This window comes from Canis lupus, chromosome 17 (assembly GCF_003254725.2).
Source record: "Canis lupus dingo isolate Sandy chromosome 17, ASM325472v2, whole genome shotgun sequence".
Classification (NCBI taxonomy): domain Eukaryota; kingdom Metazoa; phylum Chordata; class Mammalia; order Carnivora; family Canidae; genus Canis; species Canis lupus.
The window spans coordinates 53,364,224-53,378,470 of NC_064259.1; the positions used below are offsets into that span (position 1 = coordinate 53,364,224).

At 41.9% G+C, this 14,247-nt stretch overlaps 1 protein-coding gene across 1 annotated transcript in view; it reads right to left on the reverse strand.

The window, feature by feature from the left end:
• The window catches only part of CASQ2 (calsequestrin 2), a 65,404-nt gene that overhangs the window by 27,359 nt on the left and 23,798 nt on the right, over positions 1–14,247 (reverse strand). Inside the window, exons 2-5 of the mRNA XM_025453415.3 lie at positions 11,377–11,461; positions 8,677–8,777; positions 6,964–7,075; positions 1,376–1,449 (exon numbers count right to left, since the gene is read on the reverse strand). Coding sequence (XP_025309200.2) covers positions 1,376–1,449; positions 6,964–7,075; positions 8,677–8,777; positions 11,377–11,461 — 372 coding nt within the window. The remainder of the gene's footprint in view (positions 1–1,375; positions 1,450–6,963; positions 7,076–8,676; positions 8,778–11,376; positions 11,462–14,247) is intronic.

Sequence of the window (14,247 nt, forward strand, 5' to 3'; positions counted from 1 at the left end):
CTCCCCGTACTATAAAGGCCATGAGCCCCGCTCTCCAACTGCCGTACTCATCAGTAGGTCACCTTCTAAGGAACTTATACTTGAATGTGATTGGGATTTAGTCTGTCCTAGATTTATTTGTTCTAGTAAATATGGTGATTGAAGGTTTTTAGTTGGGGTGTGAGTGTGTATGTGTGTGTGCATGATAGTCATATGTGTGTAAGTGTGGATGTGTGAATGTGTGTACTGAATGTTATACAAGTGTGGGTGTGGGTTTGAGTGTGAGTGTATGTGAGCAGGTAAATGTTATGTTCATGGGTGTTGTATGTGTCCTGTTTGTTGTGTGCTTATGAGTGTTGTGTTTGTGTGTTGTGTGTTATGTATGTGTGCTCTGTTTGTTGTGTGTATTATATGTGTGTTGGTTGTTTTACATGTGTGTGAAGTATGCAGTTTTTTCATGTTATGTATGTCTCCTATATGAGTGTGGGTGTCTGTCAATGTGCCCTGAATCTCAAGGGCAGATACAGAGTCTTCTACTTAAGTGTGTGGTACGAAGGAAGGGGCATGGTTGTTGTGGGGCATAGACTGAGATCTCAGCACTACCATTAACTCACTGGAGACCTTGGATATTACTTAATCTTTCTAAATCTGTTTTGTCATATGGGACATGGGGCTTCTTGCCTCTCAAAGTCGTTGAAAGGATTAGAGGTCATATCTACACAATATATCAAGTTGTACCCAACACACAGAAAGCACTCAATAAATAGCGCCATTTTTGTCAGAACTCGAATTAGAGTGGAGTACTCTACCTAGAGTAGACTCCAAATAAATTACGCACTGATTAAAGGTCCCTCCTATATCATGATCTTTGGCTTACAATAGCACGTGCCACATCCAGAAAGAAAGAAAAATTGAACTGTAGAAGAGTACATTAATGACATTTCTTGAAGATATAGGCAACTATGGAAGCACTTCAGGCTTCAGATGACCAGTGGTCCTCCTCATTCCATCCCCCATCCTAACCCAGTAGAAGGGGAGGTATGGAACCCTGGGGAGGGAGAGAATAGCTCTAAAGACAAGGAAGCAGTAACCAGTGTCCTGGCACACTCTGCTCATGCACTGCCCATTCTTAGTGTTCAAGGCAGTTAAGAGTGGTTCACCACTTTTCATTGTCTGTTTTCAGAAATACCCTTAGTTCATCTGAACTAATACTCATCTTTGCAGTCATCTCCCAATCAAAAGTGACTTACTGCAGTATTTCCAACACTTCTGGAGAAAGTGTTAGTGGATGGAGGATGGCAAACGTTTCTAAAATTTAAAAAAGGTACTAGAAAGTTCAAATTTTAATTCTTTGTGCCTACAAAAGTATTCAAATTGGGATTTCATGGGTACTTACCCCTTTGTCAAAGGTAGCAAAAAATTTGATGTAAGGTTGGAAGTGTTCAGCTGCCTCCTCAAAAGCCTTATAATCTGGGAGGGAAAAAAAGATAAAAAAAGAGAGAGAGACCTTTTCAAGATGTGCACTGAAGACATTTCTCTTTTTAAATAATGTAGAGAGAGTGGGGAGCCAATTAATCCTGACTGGGTAATTATCTAGTAGATATTATTTAGATAGAAAATTACTTAGTACTATTTAAACCCTTACAATTTCCCCCAAGGAGTTTAAATTAGCTGGTATTCAATTGAGCTAAAGAAGAACCCTTTACCACATTTTCATGAGTTTTTAGAAATTGATAAACAGGATGGAGAAAGTGAGGGAACTGAGAGAGAGAGAAAAAAATAGAATATTTGATTCTACACCCAAGGAAAAAGTTCTTCCATTCAGACTCACTATTAGTTGTAAGTGTGCCTCTAGAGTGACCCTCTAGAGAGAGCACAGCTTATTATAAATGACCACTAAATTGAGAAGAAAATCTACCTTAACAGGTAAAGTAACCTCAATAAAAAATGACATCATGAAAGTACTTGAACTTCTTAGCAGGAGTCCCTCTTTTGGTAAATCCTCATTTTTCTTTCCCTCTTTTTCAGTTTTCATTAACTTTATTCCGATCCCTTGAGAGGATGATTTAGAATCAATCAAGCTTATGCTTGATTCTGTTCCAAAACTTGAATCCAAACTGGTCAAGATAGACATGAGACACACGAGCATGGCCATGCTGTGCCTTACTACATCTTATCAGCTACCTGGGAAAGACACTGGTATTTTAGCCTTAAAGTGAGGGTGATGGGAATGTGAATGGTGATGGTGGTGGTGGTGGTGATATTGCATAACATTTATCATCCTGAAAGTTGGTGATCCTATGATTCATTCTTAAGAAGATTAACCTTTTCCCATTTTGTGGTATTCTCTCTCTTGATCATTAGAGGCATAAGCTTATGCTAGAGTTCCAGGAGCATGCAGAATTTTCTAATATTCAATCAAAAACATTCAAGACTAATACTGGCTCAGGGAACACCAAGATGAGTAAGACAAAGACACTGATCTTAAAGGCACACAGTTCAGAGAGGGTATGGATCTTTAAAGAACCACAGTGCAATGTGATAGTTGCTAGAATAGAGGTAAGTGCAAAAAAACACAGATGAGGAGGGTTGAAAATTTATAAGAATGTCTGTATATACAGATACACATTCACACAAACTCATCCCCATAAAAGTAACTGGGTAGTCAGAAAATATATCCTATAGCCTGATGGTTGGGGTAGAGAACTGAGTGGATGGGGAAGAAGGTGGGTGAGAAGTTTGGAAAATGAATAGAGAGAAGGTGGGAGAGAATGGAAGGGTTAAAGCCATACCTAAGTCATTTATGCCTATCCAGAGCTGCAGTGGGCTCCAATAGAATCCCCTGTATCCTCCCTCCCTGACCCCTTTGTTCCTGATGAATCTCTCCCTACCTCCTTGAACGTCCTCCCCTGGAAAGGATGACCTACACCTGTGTCCAGAGAATTCCCTTATTCACTTGGGGAACCAGTGTATAGCCCTTTTAAGATGAAAAAGGGTAGAGCAAGGTAACTCCCTAGGGTGGCACTTCAAACTGTGGTTGAGCCTTGAGCCTTGCCCAAACAGTGGTTGTCTTCTAGGGTACATGGTCTAATCTCCTGCTGCCTGATCTCATGTGATCCCAGGTTTTTCCTGCCCTCACGTCCTGCTCTGATGGTGACCAGCTCCTTCCTGGCTCTTCTAGTCTGACCCTCAGTTTCCCCTCCTGGAATAGGCTCCTGAAGACCCAGCCTTCAACCTCTAGCTTATTGCAGACTTACCTTAGCATTTCCTCATCTTTCTTCCCATCTCTCAGGGTTTTCCATACTGGATATTTCCCATCCCTAGCTCCAGATTTTCCCCAGTTTGGCATTCTTCACCATCAGCTGAGTTCCCTCAGAAATTTCCTGCCACCCTCTCTCAACACTCACATCCAAAGCTACATGCTCAAGCCAGATGTGAACCTTCATGCCCAACTTTCTTGGAAGATGTAGCCACCCAGTTCTTCCAAGCCCTTTTTAATTTTATCCCAAATCTCTTAGGAGCCTTTTCTTCCAAGACCATTCCAGTCTACCCATGCATTAAAGCCCTCCAGTTCTCCACTGTGTCTCCATTATTCTTGCTCTAGAGGATAGGTTGGGATCATTTTCCAAAGCCAGTGCCTCTGTGCCATTAAACTTCCTGGACCAAACACCCTCACACTACAGCAGAAATACCGGATTCTTCACTGCTTCCCTAGGCACCTTACCAACTCCCTACCCATGGACCCCATGCTCTTTTGGAGGGCAAGAAGAAACAGAGAGACATGGATGCCTGAGAGAACATCATGATGCTTTTCAGTCCATGTGTGACAGCCAGGAGTATGTCACAACAGACATATATTTTTTGTGGTGATAAAATTTTCTAGGGATGCATGGATGGCTCCACGTTTGAGCATCTGCCTTGGGCTCAGGACGTGATCCCGGGGTCCTGGGATTGAGTCCCACATTGGGCTCCCTGTGGGGAGCTTCTACTTCTACTTCTGCCTATGTCTCTGCCTCTCTCTGTGTGTCTCTCATGAATAAATAAATAAAATCATAAACAAAACCCTTTCTACATGTTTTCTACAACCATTCAAAACTCTATAGTAGTTAATATTATATATGAAAGTAATTGTTCCTTCTATAAACTTCTTGTATCCTATAACAATTATTTTCTATCTAAGATGTTGGCAAGCATGGCAGCTAGAGAGATCCTTGGAGAGGCAGCTCCCCTGACTTCCTGACTGGGTCTTTTTGTTGGTGTGATTGTGACTATATAGTCCAAGCTAGTTTGTCATCAGCGATGTTTTTTCAGTTTGTGACACACTGTAAAATAGTCAAGGCTTTCTGTTTTGTTTTGATTTAATATACTCTAATGTTTGTATTGTCTACTAATATCAATGGAATGAATGTATGATTGCTATTTTTATCATCATCATCATCATCATCATCATCATCATCAGTATTACTAACATGATCTGGTAGTAGACCTTCCTAAAGACAAAGTCTGTCATCAATTTAAAGATAATAATTCAGCATTAAAAAAGAGATTGACATGGCTCACTGGTGATTTTATTACTTAACTCTTCAGAAGAACGTGGTAAGACCAGTAGAGCTCTATCTGTGTATTCCTAAGGAAATGCCTTGATATTATTTTGAAATATATAATATGGGAAATTTTGATTGCATTTGAAAACTATTCAGATTATCAAAGAATATTACAGTTTTCAGTGAAAAGGAGAGTAATAGCCATGAGGGCTTAAAGAATGCTCACACATTTGAAGGACAATTTAGAGATTAGATTTCCTAAATTCTGTTCAGTGGGAAGAAAAGACCGCTTCTCAATCAAAGAAAAAGCAATGACTGTTGCCCTGTCATTTGCTAGCATCCACATGCACAAGCAAAGTCTCTTGTTGACTGTGATGGTCAAGAAAAGATCATTTAAACCCTTCACCAGGAGTTGTATGTCATTATTTCAAAAGCTATAGCTTTAGAAGCAAGTACAACATTTTTCCCAAAAACTCTAAAAACATTTTATTTGGAAGATTTATACAAGGCAATATTGATAACTTTTCTATTATCTTGTTTTATTATTGTTGTTGTTGTTGTTGTTAGTAGTGGTAGTATATAAAGCAAAAGAATGTTTTGTTTTGTTTTTCCACTAAGTCCAAATCCCTTTTAGTTTACCCCATGGGCTATTCAAGCATCACCACATTTTGTGTGTGCCATGCCTTAAAAAAGTACATAAAGTCTTTTTTTAATTTTTATTTATTTATGATAGTCACAGAGAGAGAGAGAGAGGCAGAGACACAGGCAGAGGGAGAAGCAGGCTCCATGCACCGGGAGCCCGATGTGGGACTCGATCCCGGGTCTCCAGGATCGCACCCTGGGCCAATGGCAGGCACCAAACCGCTGCGCCACCCAGGGATCCCAGTACATAAAGTCTTGAAAGTACAAAACAGTGTTTAAGTGTGTGAGCTATAAAGTCAGATTGCTAGGATTTAAATCTTGGCTCTAGGATTTATTCACTAGCCGTATGATAGTTAATTTAACTTTTTTGTTCTTTTCATTTCCTCCTCATCAAAATGCTGATAATATGGTAACTACTTTACAGGCTAGTAGTGAGAAAGAAGGCAAGGTATCTATATGGAGCTCCCGGCATAGGCCCTGGCACATGACATGTGTTTGATTAAGCGAAGCTGGTTTTGTCACTGGCTTAGTAGGGAGGATAAGAACCAGAAGATGTGCTTTTACCCCAATCTTGGCCTTGCCTTGCTTGTTACCTGCTATCCTGAACTTAATGGAGGGGAAAGAGACAGAGGATGAAACAAATTGAGGGGTGGGACAGAAAAAACAATAAAGAGAAATAGGAGGAAATTAAGGAGAAAGAAAAAGAGGGCAGGTGGAGCACGCCAGAGTAGTCAGCATCTATAAAAAACATAAAAATTGAAGTCACCCAAAGGAGGGCTGGGCAAACTTCTCTGGCTAGCCATCTGCCCCCAGCACACTTTTAAGGGGGGTAAGTAGAGGCTTTTATATAGCAAACAAGAAGACAGCTAAGTCTGGTCATGGGAGAAAGAAAACAGGCAGCTTGCTGGTGAGAAGACAAAGGGTGCCAGTTGGCAGATAGGGAAAGTAACAATTTCACAAATAAATTTCAAAATATTTTACAAATATTCTGGAGTTTCCAGAAACATCACGAGCAGCCCTCCTTTGCACGTCCCGCATGTACTAATGCTACTTTTACTCTCCTTCTCTCTAAAGCTGAACCTCCAGAAAAAAGCTTACCTCATCAAACCATGCTGCCAAAGTTGTTTAAAAAAACATACTCAAGGAATTAGCCTGCTTGGTCCCTCCTCTTCCTGACTCCCACACTCCACTCTCTCGCCTTCATATGGGTTGTGGTGATGCTATGATGCATTTCTGTGCCCACCCAAAACCTAGCCACAAAGTGTTCAAAGGGATTATACCCAAGGGCGAGGCTGTGCTATTGCAGGCAGCCTTGGTGGTCAGCTGTGGGGTTGGCCAGTAACTGTCCACATTGTGCTATGGCTGCTGAGCCCTGCCTACCCAAATTTTCCTCTTATCCTGTCCAAGTGGCTGAGATGCTCTCCAACTGGTGGCCACAGGAGCTGCCAACATCAGAGAGAGAGCCCACTATTTGCCTATTTTAGAAGAGAGTCCCATTGGTAGGTGGGCAGGTGGAAAAAGGGGAGGAAGACTTTTCTCTCTTCTGTAAAACATTTACCACTCCCCTGCCTCCCAAGACCAGAGAACATGGCCCAACCTTCATGCTCTTCCAGTATCCTTGCCTGCTTTGCATAATTTTTATAGATGTGTCCATTGTGTGGGTACAAGGAAGATTCTTCCTCTATTCCACCCAGCACAGGATATATTGATGGTCCATCCTCTTTACAAGCAACATTCTAACATATCTGGTTGGGAGTCTATCCTTTGGACTCACAGGTGGGGCTCACAGACAACTTACACTCTGACTCCTCACTCTTGAAAAAGCCAATGAGTTTGATCTGGTCCTCAATGCGTTCAAAGGCTTGGACTTCGAGTTTGCTGTTGATGATCTCCACAGGATCTTCAATTAGCTGGAATGCCACACACACACACACACGAAATATGTCCCAGTAAGAGAACCATTCCTTCCTCAGTGAGAAACCAGGCGCACATGTAGGACACTTTGGCAGGAAGCTGTGGACCCCATCTTCCCCCAGCATGCCCAGCAGCAGAGCATTCTGAGGAACTGGCTTAACTCAAGGGGTAGGCCGAGACTAGGCAAGTTGTACTTCTCTTGTCCATTATTGATTTAGGAATAGCATGTGACCCAATTCTGGCCAATGACTCTGTAGGGCAGATTTGCCCGAAAGCTTTAGGAAAGTTCTCCTTTCCTTTTAAGAGAACAGTGGAAGCCAGATCCTCTCCCCCACTTCACACCCCCCCAAACATTGGATATGAATGAGGAGATGTGACATGTCAACTCCAGTCACTGGTTATCTTATAGCCAACTTGAGAAGAGTCAGCGTGAGGAAAAACCACACATAAAGCATTACCTATGATTCATCAATAAGTCTAAAATCTGTACTCACTCTGCTCTTCTATTTGTGCTTTTTGGTTCAGGTGGTTGAGCATGATTTCTGTTCTGTGCATCTAAGAGCCCCCACTTAGCTGATAGATATGGGACAGTGCCAGGCTTTCTGTTGCCTCCCTCATTTTTTTGAGGGCTTGCAGGTATGAGTCCAGGAGAGAGCCAAGCAGAATCTATGGGTGTTTTTTTGCAGAAGGTGGCCTTCAACTCACTTCTGACTCACTCTCCCTGGGTTTTTGAGGCTGTGAGGAAAAGGCAACAGACCCTGTGCGCTAGCTGGTAGACAGGGAATCATCAGGAGGGATGTCATTTACCTGTACAAGAATCTGTTCAAAAGCATTCAGCTTCACAGCTATTATTGAAAGTGTGCGTTTATCTATGGATAACATATTTTTATGGTGTTTGTTCCTCTATCTGCCTAAGCAGGTGGATCTAAGACCTCCATGCTGGGAGGGAGTGTGATATTGGGGGGCTCATTAGCCCCGTATCTTTTTATTCTATTCTGAGGGTAACTCAGCTGATTGTTACTCCATCTCCAGGTGATTATCCACCTCTCTTTCCCACTCTCTTAAACCCCCTTCCGGAAGCGCTGGAACAAAGCCAAGGGTATTTCAGGGCACAGTGGTGTATAATTGCTAAGAGAATTCATGGGTTACTACTACACAGTCCCGATTCGTAACCCTCTGGTCAATAATAAAACAGTTTCTAAGGTAACTTAAGGACTAACTTCCCAGTAGAAGAAAATACCACTGTGGGGGCTCCTTGGTGGCTCCATGCTTGAGCATCTGCCTTCGGCTCAGGTTGTGATCCCAGGGTCCTGGGATTTAGTCCCTCATCGGGCCTCCCTGTGAGGAGTCCTGCTTCTCCTTCTGCCTATATATCTGCCTCTCTTTCTGTGTCTCTCATGAATAAATAAATAAAATCTTAAAAAAAAAGAAAACACCACTGTGAAATAGGCACTCCTTAGTTTTTTGTGAAGCATGAGGAATCGGTCTTAGACTAGGACAGGTTACCTAGCTTCTCTGTTCTTATTTTAGGATGCTACTTCCCCATACATTTGAACCCAAACAGCTCCATGCAGGGCCACTGTGCATAAATGCTTACATCCAGGAGAAATTCCACCAAGACGTCAGCTGCAAACTCGCCATCAAACTCAATCGTGCGATCACCCTTAAGAACATACAGGCTTCCTTCTTCATCAAAACCTGGAAGAAACAAAGAGTCCCTGAGACAAGGTCATTCAGATGCAAGAAGAGCCATCCTGTGGGCTGAGGTCTGGCTCAGGATTCTTGGGTGACAGTGGGGTCAGGACCAGTGGAGCTAGCATTAAACTTAGGATCAGTTCCCTTGAAACCATGCCTGCAACGGGCTTCCGAAGTACACATTTAAATTGAAATAGTCAAGAACCACCAGCTCCACCTGGACTTTATTTAACTTGAAAGAAAAATCTGTTCTCTACTCTACCACTGCTTTAATTTTCCAAAAATACTGCCAACCCTATTCTCCCTATTAAAAGTTTCACTGCCCCCTGCCCACTTGACTTCTTACCCAGGCATTCCAGTCCCTCTGCAACATAACGCCAATCCTGCCCTTCACAGGAAAAGTCACAGATGTTCTCCCGGTTGCCCAAATTTGGTCACTTCTACCCCTGTGCCCCCATCCTGGTCAGTTCCTTCGGGTCTCAGCTTAGGACTTATTTTTCCCCAGAAGGCCACACTCTTGTCACTACTGCTCTTCTCTTGGTTCTATTTACAGTACTCACTGGAACAGAAAGCTCTCCAAAGGCAGCACCACTGTCACCTTGGTACCCCAGGACCTTGTACAGAGGCTGGACACATCAGGTACATCATAAATGTCCGTGGCCAGAACAAACAGCTTACTTTTCAATCATAGCTGAATTCTGCACATCTCCTTTTCCCACTTTGTTGATGATGCCACCAGGGAAGGTTCTACATCTTTTCTACCCTCCATTGCTCCTGGTGTAATGCTGTGTGCTTTAACAAATGTTTGCTGGAAAACAGTGTTTCCCCCCCAGGAATGCTAAATAACTGAGACTAGCATTTAGTCCAACTACATGGCATCCTTAATTCCTTAGACTAATTGTTTTCAAGCTTTCTATTAGCTGGAGGATGCTTTCTCCAAATGAACTCTCTTGCAGAACCTCTAGGGAAAGGGAGGCTGGTCCACTGCCTGCTGTGTCCCATGCATCTCTAAAGAGCTCTGGTCATATCCCGGAGCACCATTTGTAAATCCAAAGGGCCAATGTACCAGGTTTCCTTGATGTCAGCAATGACCAATCATGAAGGTTACCTTCAGAACATCAGCCAGTGTTCTGATGTCGGATTTTGCTCTGAGTGAAATCAGTTAGGAGGCTTTTTCAGCATAGCCCGATGGAGATGAAACTCAGGCAAATGAAAGAGCAGGTGAAGATGAAGGAGCAGGTTCACAAACTATAATTGTCCTGTAAGCTCTAAGAACCAAATAGTCCAAAAGAACCTGCCTCAATTCCTCCAGGCTGAGCTTGGAGAAAAGTTCATGTAGATTTTTCAAGTTCTATCCATTGGGAGAATAACCACTGGTCCACTCTTTTGAAAGTTTGCCCAGCGTGTCCTCTCTAAATCTTTAGATCATGAGAACACTAGTGTTTTCCTCTAACTAAATTTACTGGAAACTCTCCCAAATTCAGCTTCCCATGAAAACAATAGGAAAGAAAACTAGGGAATCAATTGGTTCTAGGAGAAGAGAAACAAGTCATTGAGTTGCTTTTGACTAGGGAAAGAGTTTAACATACCTTGTTTTCCTGCTCAAGGGAAAAAATATTCCTTAATTTGTCTCCAGGGAAAAAGATACCCCAGACATCCTTAATAATTCATTATCATTTTACAGTCATGAGTTCTTCTTAGTCTAATCTAAATACAGTCTTGTAAAATTTAAATCTTAAAAAAAAAAGCTGGTCTTCTTGAAAATAAAATAGAGAACAATTGTTTGTAATGCCCTAAGATAATGAACTTTCACGTACCTGATGCCACTACCAATCTTTTTTTTTTTTTTTCCCTCTGTGTTTACTACTCCAAATCCAATTAACCTTTCTTCAAAGGTCCTGGTTTATAACCCTTTGCTATTTTTAAATAGCCATTCTTCACTGGTCATGCAGAAAAGGCAAAATGGACAGTACACATGTGTGAGTGTTCAGAAAGCAGAGGACCTACCCATACTCTCTCTCCTTGGGATTAGAGGTGTGAGAATCTGAAAGCTCACTTGCACTTAAACATGATTTATTGACACAAGAGATCACAACATGCACTGTATGGTCACTTAACCATGCCTCATCTAAATCCTCCCTCTCGATCTTAATGATAATGCCCCGCTGGGGTTTAGCTTTACATTTAGAAACCACTGGGACCTCAGAGTCACTACTATTAATGCTATGTTGTGTTGGCTGCTTCAGCCAAGGGGTAAAGAAATAATAGGTGATGGAAGAAAGGATTTTTCTCTCCCCCAGAGAGATCACCACAGCAGTCAGATAAAAAGGTTAGGCTTTTAACCTTCTCTAGGAGCCAAAAAAGAAAGATTTAACTCTTTGGCATCAGTTTCTACAATGATACAAATATATATTAGATCATTCATGTGAAATAATTCACATGATACTGCTTTCACGAAACTCTTCCCCACCCAGGTCTAAGGTGTGCAGAGTCATTTTGTATTCATTTTTAAATAGTCATCATGCATGAAGAAATTAAACTGTACTTTTCTTGCAAGACACATTGATTTTTTCCTTGGTAGACCTCAAAAAGTCCCACTTACCCAGCTTCTTGGCAAGCTTGGCTTCTTTCTTGGCATCCACCATCACAAAGCCTATATCTTTATGCTCCAGGACCTGGGCGACAAGCTGAAGGGAAAGACAAGCTGGAGAGTAAGTAGGCCGAGGACAGAAAGATGGTAGAAAATGTCACAGGATGATATTATGATGTAATGACAAGAGGATTTGCCTCCATGTGTCCTGTTAATCTGACCAATTCTAGTGGCAACAAAGGGATTCCATGCTATTCTCCCAGGAGAAGGATTTAGCAGAATGCTGAGAACCAAAGAGAGAAAAATGTGAGGACCAGACCTAAGACATAGGATTTGGAAGAATATATCCACTGTCCCACACTTTCCTCTGGGTAGATAAATTTAAATTGCAGGATAGAAGAATCAAAAAGGAAGCAAAGAGTATTTGGATGGCTGTGGATACATGACAAGGGGCCCAAAGCCCTTCCCTAGCCACCCACCTGGAGTCACGTGGGGACACAAGAGACCACAACGTGCACTGTGTGGTCACTTAACCATGCACCATCAAATCCTCTGTTTCATCCTTTTTTTTTTTTTTTAAATTTATTTTTGTTTATTTATGATAGTCATACAGAGAGAGAGAGAGGCAGAGACACAGGCAGAGGGAGAAGCAGGCTCCATGCACCGGGAGCCCGACGTGGGATTCGATCCCGGGTCTCCAGAATCGCGCCCTGGGCCAAAGGCAGGCGCCAAACCGCTGCGCCACCCAGGGATCCCTGTTTCATCCTTGATACAGCTGAGGGATGCCAGAAAAGCTGAGGAAACTTAAAACAAAGGAGACCCATGTCCCCAATGCCCAGGCATAGTCCTCGAGCTCCTCCAGCCCCTGGGCTTGTGGAGTGGGAATATCCACTGGGTGTGTCTGCCAAATAGACCCGAGATGGTCTTTGAAGTTTTCCCACAGCCCACTGAGAGAAATAACTAGTGGAGCACTGGAATGGAACCATCAGGCACAAAAGTGAAGAGGATAGAGCAGTGTCCTAGGTGGACAGATGGCTGGATGCTACTCCGGGTAGACACCAGAACAGATGATGACTCCAAACCCGGGACTGGCATCATGCTAACCCTCCTGAAACTCACATCTAAGGAAGCAGGGAGGTCCTGCCCTCTAATGAATGGGGGCTTAAACAGAAACAGTGCAGAAACTATCAGAGAGATCATGAAATATTAAAATTACTTTTCTTTAAACTTTTTAAAAAAGATAATTATAGATTAACATGTAATTCTAAGAAATAATACAGAGATCTCTTGTACATTTCACCCTGTTTCCTCCAAAGTAACACCTTGTGAAACTGTACAATATCACAAACTAGACATTGGCATTGATGTGGTCAAGATACGGAATATTTCCATAATCACAAGGACCCCTCATGTTATCCCTTTATAGTCACATCTGCTTGCTCCCACTCCCATTCCCTTCCTAAAGAGATTTCTATAACCTTTTCATTTCAAGAATATTACATAAGTTTAACCATACAGTATGTAACCTTTTGGGATTAGTTTCTTTAACTCATCATATTTCTCTGGAGATTCATCGAGATTTTTGTGTAGAGAAAAAGACCATCTTTTTTAAAATTGCAGAGCAGTATTTCCATGGTATGGAGGTACCTAGAGTTTGGTCAATTATTCATCCATGGAAGGACATCTAGGTTGTTTAAAGTTTTTGACTATCATGAACAAAGCTCCTACAAACGTTAATGTACAGATGTTTTGTGAAGTTTAGTTTTCATTATTCTAGGAAACATGCTCAGGAGTGTGATTGCTGAATAAAGTAATTGCATGTTTAATGTTTAAAGAAACTGTAAAACTGTCTTCCTGAGTAGCTGGATATTGCACTCCCACCAGCAATTTAGTGATGAGTAATCCAGTTCTCCCACATCCTTGCCAGGATTTGGAGTTGTCACTATTTTTAATTTCAGCCATTTCAATAGATGGTAGTGACATTTCATTATGATTTTAATTTGCATTTTTCTAATGTCTAATGAGGCTGAACATTTGAACATTTTTTCATGTACTTATTTGACCTAGAGAGTCCTTTCCCATGAAATTCTTGCTCAGGTCTTTGCTTACTTACTAAATGGGTTGCTTTTTGATTGTTGAGGGTTTTTTTTTTTTTAAGTTTTTATTTATTTATTCATGAGAGAGAGAGAGAGAGAGAGAGGCAGAGACACAGGTAGAGGGAGAAGCAGGCTCCATGCAGGGAGCCTGACGGGGGACTCAATCCCCGGTCTCCAGGATCAGGCCCTGGGCTGAAGGCGGCGCTAAACCACTGGGCCACCTGGGCCCGATTGTTGAGTTTTGAGAGCTCTTTAATATTAGCCCTTTGTCAGAGATGTGGTTTACGAATATTTCTCCCACTCTGTAGCTTATCTTTTTATATTCTTAATAGAGTTTTCCACGGAAGAAAAGTCTTTAATTTTGATAAAGTCCAATTTAACAGCTTCTCCATTTATGGATTGTGCCTTTAGTGTCAAGTCTAGGAACTCTATGTCTAGATCTTTTTTTAAAAAAAAATTAATTTATTTTTAACCTTTTTTTATATTGGAGTTCAATTTGCCAACATATAGCATAACACCCAGTGCTCATCCCGCCAAGTGCCCCCCCCCAGTGCCCATCACCCAGTCACCGCAACCCCCCACCCATATCCCTTTCTGCTACCCCTTGTTCATTTCCCAGAGTTAGGTGTCTCTCATGTTTTGTCACCCTCACTGATATTTTCATTCATTTTCTCTCCTTTCCCCTTTATTCCCTTTCACTAATTTTTATGTTCCCCAAATGAATGAGACCATATATATTTTGTCCTTCTCCGATTGACTTACTTCACTCATCATAATACCCTCCAGT